Below are 26,820 nucleotides of genomic sequence, written 5' to 3'. Positions count from 1 at the left end.
CACAGGGTCTATAGTTGTTTTAATAAAAAACAATTCAGTAGCATTTCATCAACCTTTGTAGTAAAAATATACAGTAAAGGGCACGGAAACATGCAAGTGCTCATGTCAATGTGTTTAGAGAACGGCAGTGGTTCATCATTGAATACTGTACACCACGACTGTATCCCTAGGGGTTAGCATCAAGGGTTTTAACGGAACCGTATACAAACAGGACAGAACCAGTATACAAAAAGCTTATTCATTTGTCAAAAGGGTTTCGGACGTCCGACTTGGAATTTTTTAAATCTCATTCTTATCATCCCTCTGAACAAACTTGTTTCAAACTCCCCAAACTACATGTTGCCATTCAAACACGTATACACATTTAATACCTCACTTTCTTCATTTAGTTTTTTCTTTTTCAGTACCTTGTTCAACGTAAGCCACATGATATCCTGTTTGTGAGGATACCGTTCACATCCTGCTCCATCCATAAGCCACATGAGTATTCCTAATCATATGGTTCTAACACTGAGAGTCTGAGGTCAAAGGTCACGAGGTCGGCCGCGCGACAACCGCTAAATCACCCGTCTCTCTTCAGAGCGGGCCGCCGTCCGGCCGCCTGCGACTGGTCCGGCTCCACCCTCTGCGAGGCCGCCGCCGCCGCCACCGTCGCCGCGGCGATGGGGTCCTTCGCGGTGTTCTCCTTCAGCGGCTTCGCCTTCGCCTTCGCCTTCTTTGCGGGCGGCACAGCCTCCTCCCGGCCCGCCGCCGCCGCCGCCGCCGCCTCCTCCTCCTCCTTGCTCACCTTCCTCAGCTTGTGTTTGGCCTTGACGGGCGTGGAGAAGGTGAGCGAGGCCTTGAGGAAGTCCAGCGGGAAGATGCCCACGTCGCCGTCGAAGCGGTTCTTGCTGACCTGCAGCGAGCGCCGCCCCGGGCAGGTCACGAGCTTCTTCTCTTGCAGGATCAGCACGTTGTCCGCCTCCTGGCTGGCCTGGACGGACGGACGGACACGGGTCAGTTATTTTGTTGTTGATCGATTGAAAACTTTATTGATCAACAATCAGCAAGAAGTGTTCAAAAGGATAAAATAAACCACAATGAAGCCCAAAGGCTTGGGTCCATTGTGGTCGTTAACATGGAAGGGGAGAAACAATCCATGAATATAAAACATTGAGGACGATTTAAATCAATAAAACAAGGGATAAGTTCCCAGACAGACAAGCAGACAAACAAACAGACACAATATTGTACAATATTCCTAGTGCTTCGAGGATCTAATGAGGTTAGCGTACACTGCGGACATGTTTTGGTCTTGAAGAGGTGACGATATGATGCCACCAGGTGGGAGCGCTATTAGCCGTTAGCCGTTATCAGTTTGAAAATCTGTTGACGTAAAAAGTGGGCATGGCAACCTAGATGTATGATGGATAGATAAGCAACGTCTGCTACAGTCCACTGGGTAGGCTGGTAGACTGATCTGTACAGTGTACATCTAGGTGGACACACCCACTTGTGATGTCACCAAGCAGATTTTCCAACGGTTTACAACGGCTAATCCCACTCACACCTGTTGGCATAATAACCCCCCTTTAAGATAAGAGTACAATGCCACTAGTCTCACCGGACTAAAGATCGTAGAGAAAGGTAGAGAAAAGTTCTTTGTCCCTGATGGACAAAGAGCAGTTTATTACAAAGATGTGGAATAAAAGCAAAATGTCTCATTGGACATTTTACTATTTCTCCAGCCCTATTTAATTCCCGCTATCCCGTCTTTTTGTTCCACTTCAGATCCTTTAAACCCTTTAGAGGCGGTACGGTGAGTGCAACGTCAGGAAAGGTGAACGGGACCCTCTCTTACTTTAGCCGAGCCAAAGATGGAGGCCGTCTGCAGCTCGCGGTCGTCCTCCTCTTTGCGGGGGTGGATGATCAGGGTGACGTGGCAGCAGCTGTTGGTGGCGAACTTCCGGAAGGCTCCGACGATGTGGTCCTGCACGGCGAACCTGCGACGCATACAGGCAGTGAGCCAGGCGGCCCGTAGGGGATGACGTACAGAGGGGTGTAACTGCCTAACTAACCCTGGTGTGAAGATTGTTATGGCTCATTACACAGCAAATCTATAGTTTGACACAAAATATAACAACAAATTACTAATAGTTTCTCCATTAAAAATAAATAAGAATAAATGCTCCTTGACAAAAATATCTTATTGCGTCCGCAAAAAAAGAAAAAAAGTACATTAGATCATAGCTGCGACCATGGCAACCGTCTGTTGTTCTTAGCGGTGGTATTCAAAATAACAGCCCATAGAATGCTGCAATTGACCAATCAAAAAAGATTTTCAACAAAGCCAGGCACAAAATACGGTAAATAACAGTCAACTCTACATCATACTACATTCATCTCATACAGAAGGAGGCGCACACATTCAGTATGAACGACCGCCCACTGACTTGTCAACAGAGAGGTTCTCCTGCCCCATCATGAACTGCAGGTTGTCGATGACCACGTGGTTGATGTCGTACAGGTAGATGGCGTGCTGCATGGTGTCCAAAACCGTCCTGTAAACAGCACAGACATGGGACAATGCATTGTTATGCTTTGCTTCCGCAACGCCAGTATGATCGACTCTTGTTCACCCAAGTAATGTGAGTATAACACTAACCCTTATTTTAAATAAAATAAATGTCTTTAAACCAGAATTGTCAATGTTTCTAAGTGGAAGCTAATTAATGGTACCATCCTACACAACGTGTTTTAGTGTATTCACCAATAGTCCAGCATTCTGTTTGGTAACATTCACTTACAGAATAATTGCGGACACGACAAAAGTCGGAATATCGCATCATTAACACTAGAATCACAATATCTATCGCATCAGCATTAAAAAATCGTAACGTATATATTAGCCATGCAGGACTTGCTCTTGTATCTTCTCTCACAACCTTACGATAGTGAAACGCATCGTTAACACTAGAATTACAATATCTATTGTATCGCATTGAAAAATCGAAACATTTATTAGCCATGCTGGGCTTGCTCTGTCTCATCTCACCTCACCATCATGAGGTTGTGAGATGAGACCAGAGCGAGCCCCCAGTCAGCCGAGGTCCGGGGGGGGGGGGGGGGGGGGGGGGGGGGGGGGACCTACTTGATGTTCTGCTGGCCGTGGAAGGTCATGAAGTAGAGCGGCAGCTCCTCGAACTGGTCGGCCCAGTAGTCGTAGCGCTCCAGGTTGTCCTCCAGCCGCTGCATGGAGAACTGGGTGAGCATGATCTTGGCCAGACGCACGTTGTTGATCTCGAAGCTGCCCCACAGCGTGTTCACGCCCTGCATGCACAGGTCCAGGGCCACCTCGCTGATGAAGGTGGTCTTCCCGCTGCCCGTGGGACCTGGGAGATGCAGAGCTTGGGTCAGTCACAGGAAAAGGGGACGCTTTAAAAGGGTAAGCAGCTAATCACATGAGAGATGCTGTTATATGGACCATTGGTGTTCAGGAGGATAAAATAACTAAAAAGGAGTGAAACACGAGTATACCATATTTTTCATTATGCATTTCACACAATGTATATAAATGTACTTTTCACTTTACTCTTGATTAACAGTCTCAAGAATACCAAATTTCTCCCTTGAGGAGAAATTATCTCATCTCCTCATCAATCACTTTTTTTTAATAGCTTCCTCTCAAGAACTCTCTAAAACAAAGCAGAGTACGTTTGACCGTGTACCCCCGGGGAACATCTAATCCCCCGACGTGATTGGTTGATACAACCCTAATCCCATTTCATGAATGAAAAAATAAGCCTGAAAAAGCGTAGCAAGTGTGCGAGCTCTGTATACGTGCACGAGTGTGCGAGCGCGTGACTTCTGACCCGTGAACACGGTGAGCTCCCCCTTGCGGTGGCCCTTCAGGATGCGGTTCAGCTCGGGGAAGCGGCTCCACTTCACGCCCGCCACCTGCTCCGTGTTGGCCAGCTCGCCGTACACGTCGTCCCGCAGCTGCCGGAACGACACGATGGACTTGTGCACGGCGGGGATGGCGCCCTTGACCACGCGCGCCAGGTTCTTCCCCAGGGCCAGCGCCTGGGCCGGCCGCGGCTGGTCCTCGCCGGGCCGCACCAGGCTGCAGCGCCGCAGGCCTAGCTTGCGCGAGAAGATGCGCGAGGCCTCCCAGGCGCGCATGTCCCCGCCGAGCCACAAGGTGACCCGCTTGAACTGCTCCAGGTAGGGCAGCAGCGACGGCGGCAGGCGGCTGTTGCCGCGCGGCAGGGCCACCGCCGGCAGCCCCGCCCCCTGGCTGACCGCCAGCACGTCCAGCTCGCTGCCCGTCAGCACCACCTCGGCGTCGGGGCGCCCCACCAGCGGCAGGCCGAACAGGTTGTGGTAGGAGCTGCTCCGGGGGACGGTGGTCTCTGTGTACTCCACGGCCCCCGGGTCCGTGGCGCTGGTCTGGGCAGAGAGGAGCTTCACCCCCTTCAGCGCGGAGGAGGGCCCCCCGAACCAGGGGAAGACCAGGCTGCGGGTGGGCTTGAAGAACCGCACGCCGAACTTCTTGAGGGTGGCGTTGGTGATCTTGGTGATCTGGAACGTTGGGTTTGTCGTCATGACATGGACATTTGTGGCGCTTTAAACACATACTAATTTACATTTAGGGCATTTAGCAGACGCTTTTGTCCAAAATTACTTGATGAGCGGTTCATAGACACGCGTTCACACACCGACGGCAGAGTCTACCATGCAAGGCGACAGCCAGCTCGTCGGGATCAGTTAGGGTTGAGGTGTCTTGCTCAAGGACACCTCGACACTCTAGGGAGAGCCGGGGTTTGACCTAGCAACCTTCCGGTTACAAGTCAACCTCCTGAGCTAAGCCGACCCTCAAAACTCCCGGTATCAGTTTACATTTATTATTTTAAGAAACACACGTTTTTCTCACTGTCATGTGATCGAAAGAAGCTGTAATGAGAATTACAAATGAACCTGCAATCCATAAATGTGCAAGATCTACCTTCCACATCCTGTAAAGAACAAGACCCCCGTACCTGGAACATGGACTTCACCATCTGGGCCTCCTCGTCCGCCAGCTCAGAGAAGGGAACGGAGCTGCTCCAAAACCGGTGCACCTCCGCCAGCTCCCTGGCCCTCTCCTCCTGCTCTTCCGGGGTCTCCCCGTAGCCCAGCAAGACGTGGCTGCTGAGGAACGCCTGCCCTTCCTTCTGCATCACCTCCAGGCAGTCCTGGAGGTCCTCCCAGCTGCCCTCTGCCAGCGTGTCCTTACAAAGGAACTGCCCTGTTGTTTTGTCTATGAACAACGAGTAGGTGTCCTTCGTGGGGACCGCCCCGGGTTCCCCCGATGGCTCCACGAAGAGGCTGGGCGCGTGGAGGCAGCTGTAGCCATCGTGGAAGGGAACCTCTTTGGACCGGAGATACTGCTTGATGTCTGCAACCGTGATGGGATTCAACGGGAAATCCACGGTAGACTTTGCGTCACTTTTGAGACTCCTGGTTACAGTGTGAGGGAGGTGGTACGTGCCACGCAACAAGTCTGTCCTTTGATGTTGCAAACATGGAGCAGCAGTTAGTCTGTGAGCATGCCCATGGAGTAGGAATCTCAAACACAGAGACGACTGGTGTCTTTGTTGTACAAGCCTTTGGGAACCACGGGGGACAACGTGCAGCAGGCAGGCGGTGCCTCTCAGCACCAGGCTTCTCCACATCGCTGCTGTTCAAGGGTCTGACATTGAACCTGCAACACATGGGATATAACGTGGTAATCCACTGTAACATCACACTTGGTTAAACATAATGGACCACACATACACGATTCATTTAGATACACTCTAATAGTCCCCGTCTTCTTGAGGACATGACATGCCATTCATTTATTTGTTGAATCGGGAATGCTATGCAATGACCTCGTATCAGGGGGTATTATAAAGGCCAAAATAACGGATGTGAAGTAAATGCAAAAAGGAATAGAATACGACAGTTATGTTGAATTGCAGATATCATGCATCAGGACAGAACAGAAGCAGCAGCCGGTTTAAACTAAAGGGCCATTCAACGAAAATATAGATATTTTCTTACCCGTTCTCCTCAGAGCTCTGATCTTCTCCTCACCCATGCTTTCTGACGCGGGCTTTATGGTACGTCATCAAAATAAGTCCGCCTGAACCAACTTCTTCCCTTTACAGAGCCGCCTAAACCGTTATCTTATGATTAATTATATACACTGGATATTTAATTTTCAGTTATTAATAGATTGACAAATGTCAATAATACTTTAATTTAGTGAACGGCAATCATTCATTTTAAACTATTCATTTCGCCCCGTCGGCGTTGTGTTTCCCCCGGAATACATTCTGGATGCACCGCATCTTGTACATGCCCGTCGATTCGTCCTCTGTACATTTGGTCTTTATATCACTGTTTTGATATATATATTTTTAAGTCGGTGGGTTGGTATTAAATACTCCTCCACATTTAATAGGACGTTGTAAAATGACGTCTAGAGGTACACCGAGTCGCTTCCTCCAAAGTGTTCTGCAGAACGGCGTCGGCCGATACGTCTGTCAGCTGAAACGCATCTCTATCATCTTCTCCAAAAACGCTCAGAGTTCATTAGGAGTCAGGTGAGAAGATGATGATGATGATGATGATGATGATGATGATGATGATGATGATGATGATGATCTGTGGTGTGACGAAGGGAGCACGAAAGCGTTGGACGGGGGTCGTGACTGTTAACGCCTGTACTTCTGTAGAGAATGGAGAATACTTGGACGCAACCAGGGTCTCTCCTCAGTCATATCTGGAGATGCATAGACAAAGTCCGATCAAGGCTCACTGACTGCAACTTATTTTGTTTTTTTCAGGGAATTTATTGAAGAAGGTGTGGTGGATTATGCGAAGACGAACCCTGGAACCGTGGTGTACGTTTCTCCGAACACAAGCAGGATACCCAAGATAGTTGCCGAGTATCGTAAGTAGGCCTACCTGTTCAGAACAACCATGCATATACTTGTTCTGGAATATTTATGATATCTCCCTTACTATGAAGATCATTTCTGAAATATCGAATGATTTGTAATTGCTAGAAAAGGGATGGTTAATTGTGTATCAGGGAGGGACCAAGTGTATGCTCATGACTATTCTAACCGAATAATTTGACAAACCTACTAACTTCCCCTTATTAAAGCTTGGGATTCGTGGGCAACGGGTGAAGTGGTTGATTGTGATGAAAATCCTTCGTCCATCGAAAGTGGCTGTGTGTAGTATTATCACACTATACTGTCACTGCCCACGGTTACCTGTAGAGAGCGCTGTAATATCATCTACACATAAGACTTGATTGGCACGGGGCCATTCGCGTAACACATGTTCATTTATTCACACAGTGGAGCGGTGTGAATATAATTAGTAAGAACATATTAGATCTCAAGGAGCTGTTAATGCCATACGTCAAATGCATTTGATAAAAAAAATAACACCTGCAATCTTATCTCTGTGCAGTGAACGGCAACGTGCGAGAGGAAGAGGTCACCAGCAAATCATCCAAGCAGATCTTAGAACTCATAAACAAGCTGACCAACCAGTCTGGTCTGGACGTCATCCGTCTCCGCAAGCCTTTCCACACGGACAGCCCCAGTATCCAGGGCCAGTGGCACCCCTTCACCAACAGAGCCCCGTCCATCGGACCAATCAGACCGCTACCCTGAAGGACTACAGCGTCTCAACCTGGGCTTGATGGAGACTAAACCGGAGTCAGTCGATGCACCTGAGACTGGTTATTTGTATCATTGTTGAGGAAGGTTTCTTGTCTGGGTTCATTGAGCTTCTTGATTATGATCTCACTCCTCATATGTTGAATTATGGAGTGGATCTCAATGTCGGAGCACCTTTCTACTGCGAACAGCAGCTGTAACTTAAGGTGATTGAAATAAACCTTTTTGGAGTATGATGTTCTGACTACATTTTTGATCCTCTTTGATGGACTGATAGGGAGGATTCGCTTTTCCATGCGAATGGACTGCATTTTTATAGTGCTGTCTAACCAGTGGTCACTCAAAGCCCTTAACAAACTGGCCTAACATTCACCCGTTCATGCACACATTCACACACCGAATGCGGTGTCAACCATGAAAGACTTTACACACCAAACAAAATGCAGATATGGACATTTTTGTTTATTCTTATTTGGCAGATATAGACAATGATACACTTTTAACACTTCCAATTTGGGTTAGGTATGCACAACTAATGAAACATTACCCACACATTCAAATGATCGGCGACAGCTGATTGACCAGTCGACCTTCCTGATGCTTGGAAGGGCAATCTCTCCCTCCCCCTCCCTAACCTCACTGCCTTCCCCCCCCCCCCCCTCGACCCCCAGGAGTTGATTGGGCCAGTTTGCCCCAGGATGGTTGAACAAACAAAGCAGCTCTCTGCTCTTTGCTATTTTCCAAATCTAAAAATAAAGAGGACTTCAATCCATCATCGTTTGGACAGAATGCTGCACGCATCTGCCCTCGTTTCACCCTTCCTGTGTGTGTGTGTGTGTGTGTGTGTGTGTGTGTGTGTGTGTGTGTGTGTGTGTGTGTGTGGCGCCAACCAGGCTAGAATACCAAGTAAGCACATGCTCGTCAGGAATACAGATGAGTGAAGTGTTGCAACGCTGGGGAATGGATTTTAGTGATGACTGGGGCGATTCCTTCGCGTTCTGATGAGGGATGGCTTCCAGCCCGACTGGTATGAAGAATCCGTCTCAGTTGGAGATGGTGGAGCAGCTGTGAAAAATAGATTTCTGCAGAGGGCAGCGAGAGTGTGCGATGACTGTCTAGGAGGAGAGCGGGGAACCATGACAGTCTAGAACAAGGGGACTTTACACAGCTGCAGCAGTGGTACTGTGTTGATTTCCAACAGCACCCTGTGTTTGTGTGTGTGTGTGTGTGTGTGTGTGTGTGTGTGTGTGTGTGTGTGTGTGTGTGTGTGTGTGTGTGTGTGTGTGTGTGTGTGTGTGTGTGTGTGTGTGTGTGAGGGAGAGAGTGGTTATGGGGACCTTGTTGGATAATTAATGGCCACAGAGCTGCCAGCTTCCTACTGAATTGATTCATCAGTAGACCAACTTTAATACAGCATAGAAAGAGAAACAGCTGGACTGGGAAAAGTAGAAAATACATTTTTTGAGCGTCACGATCTGAAAAGGGACAACCATCTTGAGCAAAATATACCATAGAAAAGCCCACCAAGGCATGAACAACCATGGCGTCAATATGAAAATATTTATTCCGTTTTTTGTTGTTTTGTATCAAATTATCTCGCACTAAAAACCGTCCCAAGTTTTTCCCTTGGGAAAATTGATATACCAGCAACATCAAGCATCACAACACATCACAACCAAGCTCCTTGATGCTAAATGACAGCATGTGGCAGGCCACTAGCGTTGCAACACTCTCTGAACAGAGATGCTGTTGCTTAGCTACTACCTAAGAGACCTTGCGCTAGAATTAACTCATTTTCTGGAGCCTCCTCCATGTGTTTTTTAGTTGTTGTCACTGCTTTTTATAGATCTATATATATTTTTTTAAATCTCATCGAATTTTGTCATAAAAGCCGTCATAAATATATAAGGCCTGTTAAGCCCTTTTAGACTATACATGTGATAACTGGCTGTATTAATTTAATTGAATTGAATTTAATCAAATCGAATGGGTGACCGATTGGCTCCAGGGGGTTCAGGAGCGATAGGCAGGGGCAGAAGGGCCTGTGACAACCCACCTTCTCCCCCCGTGTACCGGCAGTGTGAGCCGACAGAATCGGATCCATGTGTGTGTGAACATGTTTCCTGGGAAATTCCCTCAGGGCTACCGACACTGAAAATGATTACGTTTCCTTTTTCTCGCAAGATGATGCAAAGTGGTTCATGCCTGTGCAAAGGACAGCGGGAATGAAATATATATGGAAATAAATATAACATTGTATATAAATTACAAATAGGTAGTAACTGTTATCTTAAGCTATTGTATAGTACGCAGGCTTACATTTCAAAATAATACCAATACTATACACAGTCAGCTAAGATTGTTGTCGTTTACGAAAAGGTAAAACCGCGTTAAAGTTGTTTCAACAAAAGTGCAAATCGTGACGTCTCTTGTGAAAACGGCAGTTTCTTTGGCCACACGATCCAAGGCTGTTTCTTCCAGGGTTGGCGGTTCTCAGCACGGTCCGTGGGCCTATTGTGGACCTCCGTCGACGGGGAGCCGGACGCGTCTTTGTGTACGGAGAGAAACAGAAGGGAAGGATGCTTTCCGTTGATCTTTCTGACCACAGGAGAACACACAATATCACGTCCTGTTTCCATGCCGGTTGTAAACAGAGTCCTTCAGAGTGATGAAAAGAGAATATTCCTGTTGTGTTTTCCATTCACTGGAAGAGCCGGAATATCTATGAAAAGACAGCAAACAACTATTGGTTTGCCCATAATTAATCAAATAGCAGGTCTACTTCACCTCTGGACTCATACCTTGGTCCTAATTAACCAAACCAGCAAATCACACAGTCAAACAAACAGAGTGTGTGTGTGTTTGTGTGTGTGTGTGTGTGTGTGTGTGTGTGTGTGTGTGTGTGTGTGTGTGTGTGTGTGTGTGTGTGTGTGTGTGTGTGTGTGTGTGTGTGTGTGTGTGTGTGTGTGTGTGTGTGTGTGATAAATCACAAGTCTTTGGCTCGTAAACCAAACGTTTAAATGCTAATCCAGCAGCACTAGCAGGAACCCGCATCCCATAATCCTTCTCATCGCAAATTACAAGCAGCACAAGACAGGAGCTCTTTGGGGAGAAGGAAGAGCACTTCTAATTGATTAGTGGCTATCCTAGCAATTTGTGAGCTAATAGTGGAAACCTTGAGAGATGGCAGGCAGGTTACAATGGAGAGAAAAGGGGGGAGAGAGAGAGATGATGAGAGGGTGTTCGAGAGAGAGAGAGACTGCCGGTGAGAGAGACAGGCTGAGAGAGACTGGGTGAGAGAGACAGGGTGAGAGAGTTAGGGTATGGGAAAGATAGAGTGAGGGTGAGAGATGGAGAGAGAGAGAGAGAGAGAGAGAGAGAGAGAGAGAGAGAGAGAGAGAGAGAGAGAGAGAGAGAGAGAGAGAGAGAGAGGGTGAGACAGATGAGAGGGAGAGAGAGAGAGGGTGAGAGAAAGGTTAGGAAGATCGGTCAGCTTTGATCCACCTGGTGCCTCCAATTGGACCAGATTCAGATCGGACGCCACATCCCCGGGGACAGACACCGAATCAATGAAGGATCCTCTGGGTCTGCCAACTGTTATCAAACAGGGCCGGTATGTTATCCCTGGTGCCTCACCCCATTAATCTAACACGCTCGCTGCTTTCAATCTCCTGTCCTCCCTCTCTCTACCCCTCTCTCCTGCTGTCTCTCTCTTTCAGCGGCCAGCCAGGGGACAAGCTTCTGCTGTCGCTCGTGTCGTGACGGACACACAACCCGGGTGCCGGGAGCCTCCAGGGAACCCACCGGCGCTGACTCAACAAGAGGAACACACACGCACCCCATCGATCCGCCAACGGCCAGGACAGCCCTGTAATGGCGGGCTCCTCAAGTGCAAGGTTACACTCCTTTTAAAGCTAATTAGTACAGATGTAAAGCCATTACGGTCCTTCCACACCAAGGTCATTCGGTGAGCCCTTTCCAAAAGGTGATGGTTCTTTTAGTACTGCACTGACGTCAGATAAAGGCTGAGGGCATTTGGGGGGAGGGGGGGGACTGGGTTGCCATGACGCAGGTTCGTCAGTGTGAAGGTCCTTTACTTTGGACATGTAGCTTTGGGCATGTCGCCAGCATCGGATGGTCATGGCAAGGAACACAAAACACACTAATCTGCCGTTGTTTCTCTTGGGGTTATTTTTTTAGCATTTTTTTAAACGCTGCACATTTTTTTAACGGCAAAATGTGACTTGAGACAGTTTATGGATGAGTATCGGTCACTCTGTTAACAACAGCTTTAAAAAAGGGTTGAAAGGGAAGGTGAGGTGAGGTGCGTCACAATGACGCATCCCAAAAGACGAATGTATCAGTGACCCGTCCTGATCTTCTCCGCTCCACTCACCAGAGACAACTCTGTGACCCCAGGAGCTCCCTGCAGCAGCACGGTGTCAGCAGGTGTCATTGATTAATAATTAACCCGACCCTGTTCCACATGATGGACTACCGCTGCTAATAGGACAGTCCTCCTCCCACTCACTCAGAGAAATCCGACGAGAACCAGGTCAGTAGAAAAAAATAAAAGTAGTTTTGATTTTGCTACCATTCGGACCAATCGCACCGCTACTATTTGCTATAACAGTTATGCTATATATACACCAGTTCTATACACAAAGGTGGTTTAAAATATGCCTGTCTTAAAGTAATATTCGTCTAACAAGCTGTGCTTCAATGGAGCGGGTTCCTCTGAATCTCTGAGTGTCTCTTAAAATAAACGATCCCATCTCCCATTTGGTTTGGACTGTTTCAAACTGTACACAGATGATACATTTGAATTCCGTAGTTCCGCTTTCCAAGCTATTTTGGCCACTTAAGAGTGAAACGTGCCTCTGATACACCCACTCAACCACGCATCGCACCGCTCTCGAAGGATTTCAGAGAGATCATCGGTTAACCGGCAACAGGCAAAGAGCGGTGTCTTGCTCAAAGGCACCTAGGTCTTTCCAAGGGTCTTTGAGTCACTGATCCGTTTCCCACTCCCTGCTGAGGTAGGATCGTTTCAACTTGCATCCTCGTTGCCTTAGTGTGACTCAATGAGGCCATTTCACGCGTTACCGTCAGGCCGGTGTCCCACATGTGTTTCACAGCTTTTCTTCTCAATGTAAATTAAGTTAAGGATCCTCCAGTGTGGACTGAAATACACGGGCAGCAAGAGTCACAGCAGGGGGGAGGGACGGGATATTCCAGTTCAGACCAAGCCCACATGGACAGTAACACTATAGAAGCGACAACAGCATCAGCAACCCTCTCGTTTAACCCCAGCTAGTCCTCCCTGCCACAAGGGGTCACTCTCGGGGGATAAATCATAAATCGACAAACGGCGGCGCCTAAACTGCGAGGGGGGACGGAGGCGGAGCCTAAATGGAGCTCTCGTCGGGCAGCACGTCCAGCTGCGTGTGCTTCCTCTGCTCCAGGATGCGGTTGAGCTCCTCGGTGAAGGAGTGGTAGAGCGGCGACGTGCCCTCCTGGTCCACCTGCCGCAGCAGCACGTAGCTGTTCCCGTTCATCTTGCGCAGCACCGACGGCAGCGTGCCCGACAGCCCGTTGGCGAACTCGGGCGGCGGCGGCGGCGGCGTCGGCGCCGAGTGCGCCGACGGGGGCAAGGGCGGGGCCGCGGGCGGCGTCTCGCACGGCGACACCAGCCCGCAGCCCTGGCCGCCCGCCACGATCTGCAGGAAGCCGTCCATGGGGTCGTCCAGGCTGGACAGCGAGTCGGAGTGCCGGGCGCCCAGCCGCCCGTTGCAGTGGCCCGAGATGGTGCGCAGCTCCAGGGGCGAGCTGCCCCGCCGCCGCGGCCCCTCCGTCTCGCCCAGGATCTGCAGCCCCTGCTGGGAGAACTTGCGGGCGCGGGCGCGGCGGCGGCGGCGGTTGCCGGCGGCCGTGCAGCAGCTGACGTACAGCAGCACCACGGTGAGCACCAGGCACAGCCCGCCCAGCACGGCCACCAGGGAGACGTACACCGCCTCCATGTGGCGGTACGTGCCCCCCGTCCCGGACGCCGAGGGCAGCGGGGCGGGGGGGGAGGGCAGCGGGCGCTCGGTGGGGCCGCCCGTGGCGACGGGGGACTCCGTGGGGTCCGGCGTCGGCGACGGGGTCGGCGGGGTGCCCGTGGTGTCGGCGTTGTCGCCGTGGAGACCGGGGTCGGTGTGCACGCGGACGGAGTACTGGCGCACGGGCACCCAGATGGCGTTCTCCACGGCGAAGCAGCGGTAGGTGCCGCCCTGCGCTGGGCGGGCGCCCACGATCAGCAGGCCGTCGGTGCCCACGCGGTAGCCGCCGGTCAGGCTGTAGCCCTGCAGCTCGCGCCCGTTGAGCGTCCAGCGGGGCGTGGCCAGGTTGGAGTGCAGCTCGCACTGCAGGAGGACGTCGTCGCCCGCCATGACGGAGCGCCCCCGCTGGGCCACTGGGGAACAGCAGGCCAGAAGGACAATCAAGAGGGGTGGGCAAAACGGTAGACACAGAAAAGAAAGAAAGACAGAAAGAAGGACAGAATTATAGAAAGGATAAGAGCAGGAACGAGAGAGAGAGAGAGAGAGAGAGAGAGAGAGAGAGAGAGAGAGAGAGAGAGAGAGAGAGAGAGAGAGAGAGAGAGAGAGAGAGAGAGAGAGAGAGAGAGAGAGAGAGAGAGAGAGAGAGAGAGAGAGAGAGAGAGAGAGAGAGACCGACCCTCCAGGATTTCGCGATGTTGCGATTTGCAACTTCAACGCAACATCAACTAATCACCGCGAATTCAGGGGTGTGTTGCAATTTTAACCAACCACCGCAACTTTCCTGCAAATTTGACCAATCAGTGGCGTCTCACACTTGCAGACGGCAGATCACTATGACACAGGCTGTTGCATCCAAATCAATTCCCAGCGCGGAAATAATCTAGAATCAATTATTCATGGGACCATTTCTCAGTGTTTTTGTTCTTTTAATTAATATTTTTTTCAGTAACTTAATATTGAACCGGAAAATCGCAACTTTCGCAACTTTTATCGCAACTTTCACTTCCTCTCGCATTGTAATGCAACAAAAACCTAAAAAACACCGCAACTTTCATCGCAACTTTTTCGAAAAGCTCACGCAACATCAGGCAGAGAGAGAGAGAGAGAGAGAGAGAGAGAGAGAGAGAGAGAGAGAGAGAGAGAGAGAGAGAGAGAGAGAGAGAGAGAGAGAGAGAGAGAGAGAGAGAGAGAGAGAGAGAGAGAGAGAGAGAGAGAGAGAGACGTGTGTGTGTCACAACACATACCGTATCCTGTGCTGTTCCTGCAGCCCCTGGTTCCTCTGATAATATCCTGGGTCAGGTTCGACCTGAAACCACTTTTAAAGTCATTGAATTGTAACGGTATATCTCAATTAATTTCAGTGCTCAGCGTTTAGAACAGCCCATAAATCAACCTGGGCTTGGCTTCATTAGCTGGGCCGTATCCCCCGGCACAAAGAAAAGACCGCACAGTAGGGGGCGGTGCGATTAGAGCCGTAATGGAGATTAAGATATCTGCCGCTCGCTCATGTAGACTGAATGAGCCCCGGATACAAAACAACTCCTCTACCAATCACAACATGTGGCTGTGCATGTTTGGATGTGCCTTTGTGAGTCGATGGGTTGGTGGTGTGTGTGTGTGTGTGTGTGTGTGTGTGTGTGTGTGTGTGTGTGTGTGTGTGTGTGTGTGTGTGTGTGTGTGTGTGTGTGTGTGTGTGTGTGTACATGCATGTTCTCCCAACACTTGTCTGTCTGTCTGTCTGTCTGTCTGTCTGTCTGTCTGTCTGTCTGTCTGTCTGTCTGCGCGTGCCCGTCTGTGAGTCCCACCTCTGGCCGTGCGGCCTTATCTCCACACAGCTCTTCCTGTCCCAGGCGCAGAAGGGGTCCCGGGCGAAGACGCAGTCGTAGCAGGAGGTGTACCTCCGGCAGGTTGCCATGGGTACGTGCACCACGGCGGAGTAGGAGCCCACGAACACGCTTCGCTGTGAGAGGGCCAGGGATCAGTGAAATGATTGGTCGGGATAATCAAGATAAGATAAGATACAATATACTTTATTCATCTCAGCAGAGAAATGTAGGTGTTCTAGCAGCTAGCATACATACACACAACGCAACACAACACAACACAACACATGTATACATCCATATCCCACCTAAACAAAACCATGAGCCCACAATACCTAGCCTATAGAAAAAGTGGAATGGATGGTCCATGTGCATGAGTAGAAGTAGAAGTAGCTGTTATTTAGAGATAACAGTACAAAATGTGTGCAAATATACAGGTGTGCAAATATACAGGTGTGCAAATAAACAGGTGTGCAATAAACAGGTGCAAAAAAATTAAAATAAAAACAGAGACCTGCCATGGCTTCAGAGACAGGGTTTTACTTTTTAGGTCAGAGCATTTGATTTATTGATTGCTGTCGGGATGCAAGGAGAATTTCAACGAATATGAGAGGAAAAATGCCTCTTAAATAAATTGCGTCTCTTTAAACATTCTGGGGAGCGTGGTTGGTCGACGGCTGGTTGGAGCAGCCTCACCTGGCCCTGATTGGTCAGGCTGATTGGACTCTGGGGCTGGCTGAGGCTACAGAGCTAGGGGGCCTTTGGTAATCAAGGCACACGGGTTAAAGCAGCCGTCCCTGCACACGCCTCCAGAGGGAAAGAGACGTGACATTCACAATCTGTGATGCATGCAAACGCATTGCCGACTCCGGTAAAATGGCTTCCATGCAACACCTACCTGTGCCCTGGATGGGGAGCCCAGCAGATCCACTGAGGTGTGTGTATGTGTGGCAGGGTCGACTGCCATACATACATAAACATATATATATAATAGATCTATATGCATACCATGATTGGGGATAGGACTAGGCTCTCTATGGGCTGAGGCTTATCAAACAGCTGCAGCTCCTCAATGATGTGCATTTCTCCAGCGATGTCTACAGCTCTGTGCAGCCAACCGTGATCTAAGAGACAGAACAGGCTTTAATTAGAACAGACAAGATGTAAACAAGGCATTCTATCTATTCACCGAGAAGGAAGAGTGACGTTTGCTCACCTTGATAGACCATTTCCAAAAACTCCACGAATATAAATCATACATAGATAGAGCACCAATTAATTAATTAAGCAATATGTATAACAATTTAATACATTTTCATGAATCACTTCCTCTAAAGCAGGGATGGGCAACTGGCGGCCCGCGGGCCGCATGCGGCCCGCATCCTCACTCAGTGCGGCCCGCATCCTCACTCAGTCAGGCCCGCACATAATAAAAAATAAATAAATAAATAAAGAATAATAATAATTGATCGAGTTACAGAGAACTCGGTCAAGAAAGATGAGAAGAATTCATAGAATTCGAAGGCAAACCCATGCGTCTAGCTTTCTTAGAAGCGATATCAGTCATTAAAGATATCCACTTAAGTCGCCACTACAACTATTACAACTGCTTGTTGGGTTTGAGTTCGTTGAGTTGTTGCACTTAATGTTGGCCACTGTTTTTCAGTTTTTTGACTTCATTGACTGATGATGTATGTGAGCCCTTTGCACTGATAAAAATACTGACCATTCATGTGGCTGTTTGAGCATGGAAAACATGAAATTAATGTATGTTGGTTCAATTAACATACCAGACATAGGTTATGATTCTGGATGATTTTTTAGGTAGTGGCCATCCCCAAAATGCACCAGAATACAGGAAATCATATCTACCAAATTCAAAATTGTGTAGCTTCTCTCAGCTCACGTTTAGTTGAAGTGTGCAGTCATGTGGCCCTCCGATGGTTATGATGAAAAATGTGGCCCTCTTTATCATGAAAGTTGCCCATCCCTGCTCTAAAGCATGATTTTTGGACAAGTAGAAGGTTCCTCCAAGAATATAATCATAAATAGCATCCATCTGCTGCAAAAGGCAAACTTTGAGTGAGCGCTAGGTTACAGTTGGATAGCAATGATGTGCAGGTGTAATTGTACACGCAAGCAACCTAATTTAATTTAATCAGGAAGCAGCCAAGAACGTCATGCCTACTTTCCCCTCCCCATGTCCCGTTTTTTTTCTAAGTAAAACATGCTGGAAAAAAATATTTTTGAGGAGCTTTCAGTTCGAATGAAATGCCCCAAATAAAAACGCCAAACCCATCGACTCACCGGTTCCTAAGAAGAACACGGGATAGACGTCTCCGTCCAGCGCCGTCACTTTGTGCACAGCAATCTTGACGTAATTGACGTTCCTCTTGAACATCAGAGGTCGCGCACCCACAGGATGCACCTGGCCGGCCACCAGGGGGTGCCGTCGAGCGAAGGTGAGGACGCTGTCAGGCAGGTCCCGGGATGAGTTGATGCCCTGGGATCTGTGCACGTCCGTTATGCACTGGAGACAGAAACGGAGAGAGAACCGACAGGGTGAGAGAGACAGTTGAGACTGACAGACAGATAGACAGGGTGAGAGAAACAGATAAGATGGACAGACAGGGCAGACAGCCAGACAGACATGGAGGGAGAGACAGACAGACAGACAGGCAGGCAGGCAGACAGACAGACACAAACATAATAGTGAGTGAGTCAAAGAAAATACAACAGAGAGATCGACATGAAAGTAGGAGAATAGAAGGCGAGACAGACATTGATCTATCATTTCTGTTAAGGGCAAAGAGAAATTAATGCAGGGAGAATAAAAATGAAATGCAATATAGTATATGGTAGTGGGAATGCTGGGGTGATGGTTAAGGGTGTGGTGGTGTGGGTGTTGGGACCTACAGAGCCGGGTCTTGGTTCCGGAACCTTCCCGGTGTATTCCCTCCACTTCGAGTCCAGGACCTCCATGTAGGGCCCGTCGAAGGCCGACTGCACATCTGCGAAGGAGTACTGGCAGATGGCCGACGCCTTGATGTTCTTCCTGAAACACGACACCGGCCACGGTCAAAATACAGTCAGAGAAGGTGTGCTACGGTTCATTATTCAACACTGTGTTCTCCTTTGTGTTAACTGGGGGCTCAGCGTCACGCAGCTCGGGTTCCCGACCCATTAGAAAGCAGGCACACCTCCGATGACAGAGGCGAGGGTAAACAAATGCAGGAGAATGTTCCGGGGGTGAATCATGTGGCTAATGCCGTGGGCTTCAAGGGGAGCAAAGAGTGAATGAGGACACTCCTACTTTTTTTTCCCTTCTTCTTCGTCTTTCTCTTCCTCTTCTTCGTCTTCTTCTTCTTCTTCTTCTTCTTCTTCTTCTTCTTCTTCTTCTTCTTCTTCTTCTTCTTCCTCCTCTTCCTCTTTTTCTTCATCCTCCTCTTCTTCCTCTTCATCATCTTCTTCTTCTTCTTCTTCTTCCTCCTCTTCCTCTTTTTCTTCATCCTCCTCTTCTTCCTCTTCCTCATCTTCTTCTTCTTCTTCTTCTTCCTCCTCTTCCTCTTTTTCTTCATCCTCCTCTTCTTCTTCCTCATCTTCATCTTCTTCTTCTTCACAGTCCCAGTGCTATCTTGGGGGGTTTGAAACCCGGCATTCATCATATCACTGACAGCTGGTGTAATCCCCCCTTCTTAACTCGAGTTTACTCACGCTCAGTCGGCAAGCAACTTGTTTTCCGTTGGCAGGAAATAATCACTTCTTTCTGGGGTCTGTTACTTCTACGGTGTATTTTGTGATGGAAAGGCTTAGTCGGTGTCTGAGTCAGTGACCGGTGATCTAAGTCCACTTTGTTGGTCTTTTCTCTGCCCTTCTGAAAGAACAGGTCCACTCCTACACACCATTACAACCATGGCTGGGTAACAGTTCAATTAACCAAAACGACAACTATAGCGATATATTAACAAGAACGAAAAAGTGCATGCAAACAAAATAATTGCTACTGTTCCAGAACAGAACGGTTGATTCAGATTCTCTGGAAGCAGCTGATAACGTTATTATTTAGTTCCAATTCCAAGTTCAGAAATTCATTTCAGAATGTTGATTTGGGTTTTTAAAACCGTCGGTGATGCCATCTTTCTTCTCGTGCAACACTTATTTGATTGATGATCATGGGAAGTCGCGCTGGGAGCGTCAGTGAAGGGTTCTGCTGCATTAACCAAAAATCCTCAGTGAGACAATCAGTGCTCATGAATGTTGTGGTCGCATTGAGCGGCAACATCAAACAATCAGAGAAACGCAAACCAACAGGGATTCTGGGATCCTAGTTGACCAAACACATTTTAATGAGATAATGAAGAGTTACCTCCTTCGTGCAAAGGCAAGTCATTAAAGATTTAATCAAGCAGTCATAAAGAGACTACGTTTATATAATCAGTGTTATATTGTTCGAATAAATGTTAAACTACAATCAGTATCGGCGGAGACTCACGCTGTTCAAATGACAACAGCATGAGTAGATAACGGGGGGTAGTGGGTGGGGGGGGGTCCAGGTGACCCCTAAACTTAATCCTCCCCCAAGGGTAGATTAGTCACGGTTAGACATGTCTGAGTCCCATTCTCCGAGGCCATTGTGATTCCGCGCCGGGACTTCAAACCCATTCCAGCGAGAGAAACGAGAGGCGACTGAACAGGAGGCATCTACAGCTAATGGATGTCCCTCATGGGGGGATTAGTCACTGCTGCCCGCACTGGATGAGCTAACACACAGCGAAGGGCTCCCTCCTTCAGGTGAGTCCCTGCGTGTATTTAACCCGACACACGGTGGGACGGAAGGGAGGAAGGGATGGTAATCAGGGAGGGAAAGGAAGGGTTAGGGTTAGGGTTAGGGTAAACCTAACCCTAACCCTATAGAGGGAGAGACAGGAAGACAGAAAGGAAAGAAAGAAGGAAAGAAAGAGAGAAAGGAGAAGATAGAAGGGAGGAAAGAGAGAAAGGGAAAGATGGAGAGAGAGAACGGCATAAAGAAGGAAAGAAAGACGGAAAGAATAGAAAGAACGAAAGAAAGAAAGAATGAGAGAAGGAACCAAAGAGAAAGAAGGAGAGAAAGAGAAGAAACGCAGACGTAGTAACAGATAGAAATTGAAGCTGAAATGTGATATCCTCAAAGTGTGGTGAAGAGAAAGAGAGAGAGAGAGAGAGAGAGAGAGAGAGAGAGAGAGAGAGAGAGAGAGAGAGAGAGAGAGAGAGAGAGAGAGAGAGAGAGAGAGAGAGAGAGAGAGATTGAAAGCGTGAGAGAGAGATAGAGAGACGAGAGAGAGAGAGCGAAAGCGTCAGAGAGAGAGGGAGATATTGTTACAGCTCCACTGCTCCACTCCTCTCGACTGTCAAATTTAAAACAAATACCCCCGGGCCAAGTCTTCTGCAGCAGAACTCTCAGCATATATACACAATGAGGAGGCTCCTCCTGACAGCCATGGGCCCCGTGACGGTCATCACACCCTCCCCGACTGCAGCCACTTCTACTTAGCATACGTGGCCACCTGAGTCAGTCTCCTGTCACAGCTCTTTACCTCCACCTGCTTGTTTGGCCGGCCCCGTACATCACGGTATAGTCTCAGCCTCATCCGTTCATTTGCGCGAAAGGAAAGAAAGGATGATAATCAGGGAACAAAAGAAAGGAAAGATAGAGAGGGAGAGAAAGGAAGACAGAGCATAGAGGGAGGAAAGAAAGAGAGTATGGAAGGAAGACAGAAAGAATAGAAAGAACGAAATAATGAGAGAAAGGAAAGAGAGAGAGAGAGAAAGAAGAAAGAAAGAATAGAAAGAATGAAAGAATGTGAGAAGGAACGAGTGGAACATCGCAGTGCCTCGTGCAAGTTAATCCGTGTTGTTGTTTCGAAAGAAACAGTAGAGCCCGTCCTCTTATGCACACCACCAGGTGTGTCAGGTTTCCACCTGATTTATTCACTCCGCCGGTGCATTGGGATTTTGTTCGGTTAACTGTGAGCGATTGCTATGAATCGCGTTTTGTCCGCTTCGCTGCGGGTCTGTTGTAGAAGTGCTTTTCCCCGGCGCACCGTCCGTGCTCCCTGACACAGTTCATCAGCATGGTGTCCCGGACCTTCTTTATGGAGAGGCTGTCTCTGCCGGACTGGTGTTACGGTAACAGCGCCAGCAGCACAACGGTGTTACGGTAACAGCGCCAGCAGCACAACGGATGTCTGACGTCTCGGTGGAACCGTTTGCACTGCGGCTAAGTGCAGGACAGAATCGCTTCCAACCGGAAAGGGGGGGCAAGAGGGTACACGCCTGCTCTTAAGACTCTTTGGCTGAGGCTTTTCGTTAAAGTATTCAGCCTCGAATTGTCCAAGGCAAAAAAGAGACTATTCCACCAAAGTCTGTACCTGTGCTGTAGTACATCCTCGAATAAACAATCTATTTGACCCTCTGATCCAACCTGGCAAGTTGCCTTGATTTCCACTTCAAGAATTACTACTACAACGAAAAAATACACAACGCAGAGTCTTTTTCCAGTTTAGAAGTAAGCTGAAATCTAACAAATCAAACAAGTATCCAGTCGAACGTCGCGCCCCGTCACCGGAGGTGAACCCTCCTCTCACCATTCCAGGCCGAAGACGCCGTAGAAGACGGAGGAGTGGGCGTCGGCCTCCTGCAGGACGAAGACGCTCCGCATGATGTTGAGGTGGAGCTCGTAGTCGGGCACGGAGCAGACCATCCGGGCCTTCAGGAAGGAAGTCCACCTCTTCTGGAGGGTCCGCTGACCGCCCCAGTCGCTCTGCAGAACCGGAGAGAGAGAGAGAGAGAGAGGGAGGGAGAGGGGAAGGGAGGGAGAGAGAGAGAGAGAGAGAGAGAGAGAGAGAGAGAGAGAGAGAGAGAGAGAGAGAGAGAGAGAGAGACCACGTTAGGCATGAGCCAAGTCCCAAGTCATGACATTGATGTACTCCGCGGGACATATATTAAACTCGCCCATCTGACATGCACAAATCTACACACACACACACACACACAAACACACACACACGCACACACGCACACTTGCACACCATCATATGCATGGCTGAGGCATAAACGCTGATTCATGCAGGTGTTGTGTGCGTGCACACCGCCAATAAAAGATAGATTTACTATTGACTTTATAAATCCGTGTTCCTACACACACCCACATCCACGCCCCCACCAACACACACACACACACACACACACGTTGGGGCGCGATGGGGTACAGGAATGCTGGGTAAAAGGAGGGCACAGGGGTTCCAGGGAGCGTGGCCGAGCGCGGGTGCGTTGGCTCCCACTGTGCCGACTGAAGCACATTCCCTCTAATTGCATTCGGGCGGAGACAGGGCTAGAGAAGGCTACTCTGAAAGGAGTGATTTAGAACACCTCATTTAGGAGAAAACGGAGAGAGAGAGAGAGAGAGAGAGAGAGAGAGAGAGAGAGAGAGAGAGAGAGAGAGAGAGAGAGAGAGAGAGAGAGGGAGTAGGAGAGAGGGAGGGAGAGAGAGAGGCAGAGAGAGAGGGGTGGAGGAAGGGAGAGAGAGAGAGAAGGATAGATTGAGGGAAGGTGGGAGTGAGAGGGGGAGATGGAGGGAGAGAGGAAGAGAAATGGAGAGAGAGAGAGAGAGAGAGAGGGAGGGAGAGAGAGAGAGAGAGAGAGAGAGAGAGAGAGAGAGAGAGAGAGAGGGAAAGGCCAGAGAGATGCTGTATATGGATAGCCCTCTTTTTTTAGGTTGGTCTAAATTAAACAAAGCTCCATCACTCTTAATTTATGGCTCTCTGCAAGGTGTCTCAAACGCTTGTCAGAATAAAAAAGCTCCCCTGTCCTGCCTGTCTCTCTGTTCTGAGATATAGACCACAACAACAACAACAACAACAACAACAACATCCGCAAAAACAATGAGGACATATTAGGGTTTCAGATGAGGACGAGGGGAAGAGAGGAGCCTGCATTCGTATTGATGCCGATGGGCGGTCGACACGATTGGTTGTTTTGTTCCGTCAGAAACGAGCCAAGGTCTCTGAGAAAATCACAAGAAAGGGATGGGGGGGGGGGGAAAAAGATAGGAAAACGCGTCTGGAAGACTTTATGAAGCCGGTGCTCTGGGTTTCAAAGGTAGCTCAGGAACGGAACAACAAAACAGGAGCTGGGGTTTTCAAAAAATAAAATAAAACACTCATATACGAAGTCGATGCCGCGAGCGCGTCGATGGCATCAAGTCCCCGTATCATCATCGTGCCTTAGCCCAACGGGACTAAGAAAAGTCCTAGCGAGGCACAGATGGGAAGTCATACGCAAGAGCATGCAATGGCATATTTAACCAGAGGAACGTTCTAGATTGCAGCATGCCCGGAACACTCCTGTTAGCGTTGCCCTCTGCGGTAAACCCCCCAGCAATCTGTGGTTCCGGATGGTTCCCTCGTGTGTGCGCTGACCCATCTGTGGCTCTGAGGGTTCTCGGGTTGAATCTGGGTTAGCAGTTGGCAACCAGCTAGCGTTCATTCGCACCCGCTAGGAGCTAGCGGCTTTTAGCACTCTGCAGTCCGGATCGGGGAAAACCAGCGTCCTGGGAAAACGCTGAGAACAAGAACGTGCCTGCGTGAACACACGGCGGCAGAACAAGACCGGCTATTTTTATCATCACGCCTTTTCACGCTTCTAGAAAGAGGTGTTATTTTTACACACAACCAACGTCATTACTCGCTAATATGCGTAATTATCTCTGGGGGAAAAGCGATGGTTGATTGGCAGCGGGGAACACAGATGCGACAGCCTGGATGATTGCGATGACAAAGGACGGAGAAAAGGGACAGGCTTCCAGTCCTGCTAACTGCCCGTGGCAGTTGGTCACGTCACCAGCACGTCTAGTACGGCCCTCCTCCTCCAAACCGGTTAAAGCCAGAGCCCAGTGGAGCGTGGGGGGACCCTGAGCCTATGGGAGCCAACGAGACCTCCATCAACAAGCCGGAACACATGCAGGACCGTAATTGACAAATCAACATTCGTGTCATAATGAAGAGGCTGTCAGTTGTGAATGAGTGGTTGGTTCAATCGGTTTTCAGAGGGGATGTGCGATGTGATTTCTTTTACAGTAAACAATGTGGTCTGATGGCCGAGAAACTGTCAATAATCAAATATTGAATCTTAATATTTCTTCCGGAGGTCGGCCCTTTGCCCTCTGCTCCGCAGCGCGGTGATGATCCCCGACCCGTTGTTTGGGAAACCCTGGTCCAGCAGGCCTTCAAGGGGGCTAAAGAGCCTGGGTTGTGGGGGGTTGCGGCGGTGGCCTGGTTCGGACCTGGGCTGCTTCCAGCGCTCCAGAACTGTCATCTCTGCTGCTGCTGCTGCTGCTGCTGCTGCTGCTGCTGCTGCTGCTGCTGCTGCTGCACTGGAAGCAGCAGCAGCAGCAGCTACTAATGAGAGGGTCTGGAAGCCTCATCGACGTTTCCAAAGTTCCACCCCGGTGTTTTAGAGGTTAACTCTTTTGGGAGGCCGTGATTGCGAAGGTGGAGTTGGTCCAATACCAGGATTGGTGTTGGGCTGCAAGCCCGGCCGGACAGAGATGCCACGAGATGGGGAGACAGAGGTGAGATAATGAAGGAGAGAGAGAAAGAGAGGAGGGAGAGAAAGAGAGGGATAGAGAGAGAAAGGAATAGAGAGAGAGAAGAGGAGGAGGGGGAGGTATAGAAGGAGAGAGAGAGAGAGAGAGAGAGAGAGAGAGAGAGAGAGAGAGAGAGAGAGAGAGAGAGAGAGAGAGAGAGAGAGAGAGGAGAGAGGAGGAGGAGGAGGAGGAGGAGGAGGAGAGGGAGAGAGAGAAAGGAAGAGAGGTAGAGAAAAGGAGGAGGAGGAGGAGGAGGAGGTAGAGAGAGAGAGAGAGAGAGAGAGAGAGAGAGAGAGAGAGAGAGAGAGAGAGAGAGAGAGAGAGAGAGAGAGAGAGAGAGAGCCAGAGTTAAAGTGTGATGATTGAGTGTAGGGAGAAAACAAGATTGCCAGGAATAGTTGCTTGGGCATGCCTGCCTCTCTGCCTGCCTGTCTGTCTTGGTAATGGTGATCAGGAGGGAAGTGAGGGGGAAGGAGGAGGAGGAGGAGGAGGTGGAAGAGGAGGGGGAGGGTTTGGAAGAGGGATATTGAGAGAGTCTGCCTCTCAAAGCGGAGGGAGGGGGGGGGCTGGGTTGATAGTTAGTGCTAGTTTGCCTGGTAACAGCGCCATAGCAGCCAGCTCTTGTGAAGAAACAGGGAGGGAACGTCTAGAACCGGATGCTCTGATTGGAGGTCATGGGCGAGATAGGGGGCAGGATTTACAGGTTCATGGGTTGAGCGGCGAGAGGCTTGAGAGGGGGAGGGACTTCCGGTACAGGGTACATAAACGGTCCGATTCTTGTTCAGAAACCCAACCTTACAAAGGTCAGAGGAAACTGGAAATCACGTTGCGTTGGGACTGGGACACGATCTCAAATCCACCGGTTCCTCTGCTCAGAAATCACTCCCCCAGATAATGACATGATAAACCCCACCAGGGGCGTAGCAAGGATCTGAGGACATTCTGGGCTTAGTCCCGACCCCTGCAGGGTTTTGGGGTTTGGGGGGGGGGGGGGGGGGGGGGGGGGGGGGGGGGAATCCTCCCCCAGAATATATTTAGGATAGACAAGTTCTATTTGGATGCTTTCTTACGAACCAATGAGCCTTTATCGCTTCAAAGTACATTGTGATCATTGAAAATTAACGTTAACATTAGTGTCTTGGGATATCGCTTTCTCTTTTAAGAGTTCACGCAGTGCATTGCTGCAATGTTCACCTCTTCATCCTCTGCAGCGTTCTCTAGTGTCTTCTCTCTCTTATCTGCTGCTCTTTCATTTCTCTCTCTCATCTGCTGCTGTCTCTCTCTTCTCTCTATTATCTGCTGCTGTCTCTCTCTCTTATCTGCTGCTGTCTCTCTCTTATCTGCTGCTGTCTCTCTCTTCTCTCTCTTATCTGCTGCTGTCTCTCTCTTCTCTCTCCATCACCTGCTGTCTCACTCTTCTCTCTCTTATCTGCTGCTGTCTCTCTCTTCTCTCGCTCCATCATATGCTGCTGTCTCTTTCTCCCTCTTCTCTCGCTCCGTCATATGCTGCTGTCCCTTTCTCTCGCTTCTCTCTTTCTACTTCATCTGTTGCTGTCTCTTTCTCTCTCTTCTCTCTTTCTACTTCATCTGCTGCTGTGTCTTTCTCTCTCTTCTATATCATTCCCTCATCTGCT

The 26,820-nt window shown here is 49.2% G+C and overlaps 3 protein-coding genes across 3 annotated transcripts in view; 1 reads left to right on the top strand and 2 right to left on the bottom strand.

Annotated features, from left to right (window-relative positions):
* Positions 1-6,132, bottom strand: twnk (twinkle mtDNA helicase). Its single transcript, XM_030341099.1, has 7 exons — positions 6,064-6,132; positions 5,019-5,722; positions 3,852-4,560; positions 3,131-3,371; positions 2,433-2,540; positions 1,841-1,982; positions 1-973 (listed from the first exon to the last, which is right to left on the bottom strand). Exons 2-7 carry the CDS (start codon positions 5,691-5,693, stop codon positions 563-565), a joined length of 2,286 nt encoding a protein of 761 aa, XP_030196959.1. The 5' UTR covers positions 5,694-5,722; positions 6,064-6,132; the 3' UTR covers positions 1-562.
* A 176-nt stretch (positions 6,133-6,308) lies between these two features.
* On the top strand, positions 6,309-7,936 carry mrpl43 (mitochondrial ribosomal protein L43). Its single transcript, XM_030341101.1, has 3 exons — positions 6,309-6,608; positions 6,852-6,958; positions 7,489-7,936. Exons 1-3 carry the CDS (start codon positions 6,478-6,480, stop codon positions 7,692-7,694), a joined length of 444 nt encoding a protein of 147 aa, XP_030196961.1. The 5' UTR covers positions 6,309-6,477; the 3' UTR covers positions 7,695-7,936.
* Positions 7,937-8,145: 209 nt separating this feature from the next.
* sema4gb (sema domain, immunoglobulin domain (Ig), transmembrane domain (TM) and short cytoplasmic domain, (semaphorin) 4Gb) overlaps positions 8,146-26,820 on the bottom strand; it is a 44,655-nt gene continuing 25,980 nt past the window's right edge. The window contains exons 9-15 of the mRNA XM_030341098.1: positions 22,188-22,363; positions 18,481-18,619; positions 17,872-18,094; positions 16,573-16,688; positions 15,547-15,701; positions 14,986-15,047; positions 8,146-14,154 (exon numbers count right to left, since the gene is read on the bottom strand). Of these exons, the coding sequence (XP_030196958.1) occupies positions 13,109-14,154; positions 14,986-15,047; positions 15,547-15,701; positions 16,573-16,688; positions 17,872-18,094; positions 18,481-18,619; positions 22,188-22,363 (1,917 nt within the window). The 3' untranslated portion in view covers positions 8,146-13,108. The remainder of the gene's footprint in view (positions 14,155-14,985; positions 15,048-15,546; positions 15,702-16,572; positions 16,689-17,871; positions 18,095-18,480; positions 18,620-22,187; positions 22,364-26,820) is intronic.

The sequence above is a fragment of the Gadus morhua genome, chromosome 18 (assembly GCF_902167405.1).
Source record: "Gadus morhua chromosome 18, gadMor3.0, whole genome shotgun sequence".
NCBI classification, from domain to species: Eukaryota; Metazoa; Chordata; class Actinopteri; order Gadiformes; family Gadidae; genus Gadus; species Gadus morhua.
This window is presented reverse-complemented; position numbering and strand designations above follow the sequence as displayed.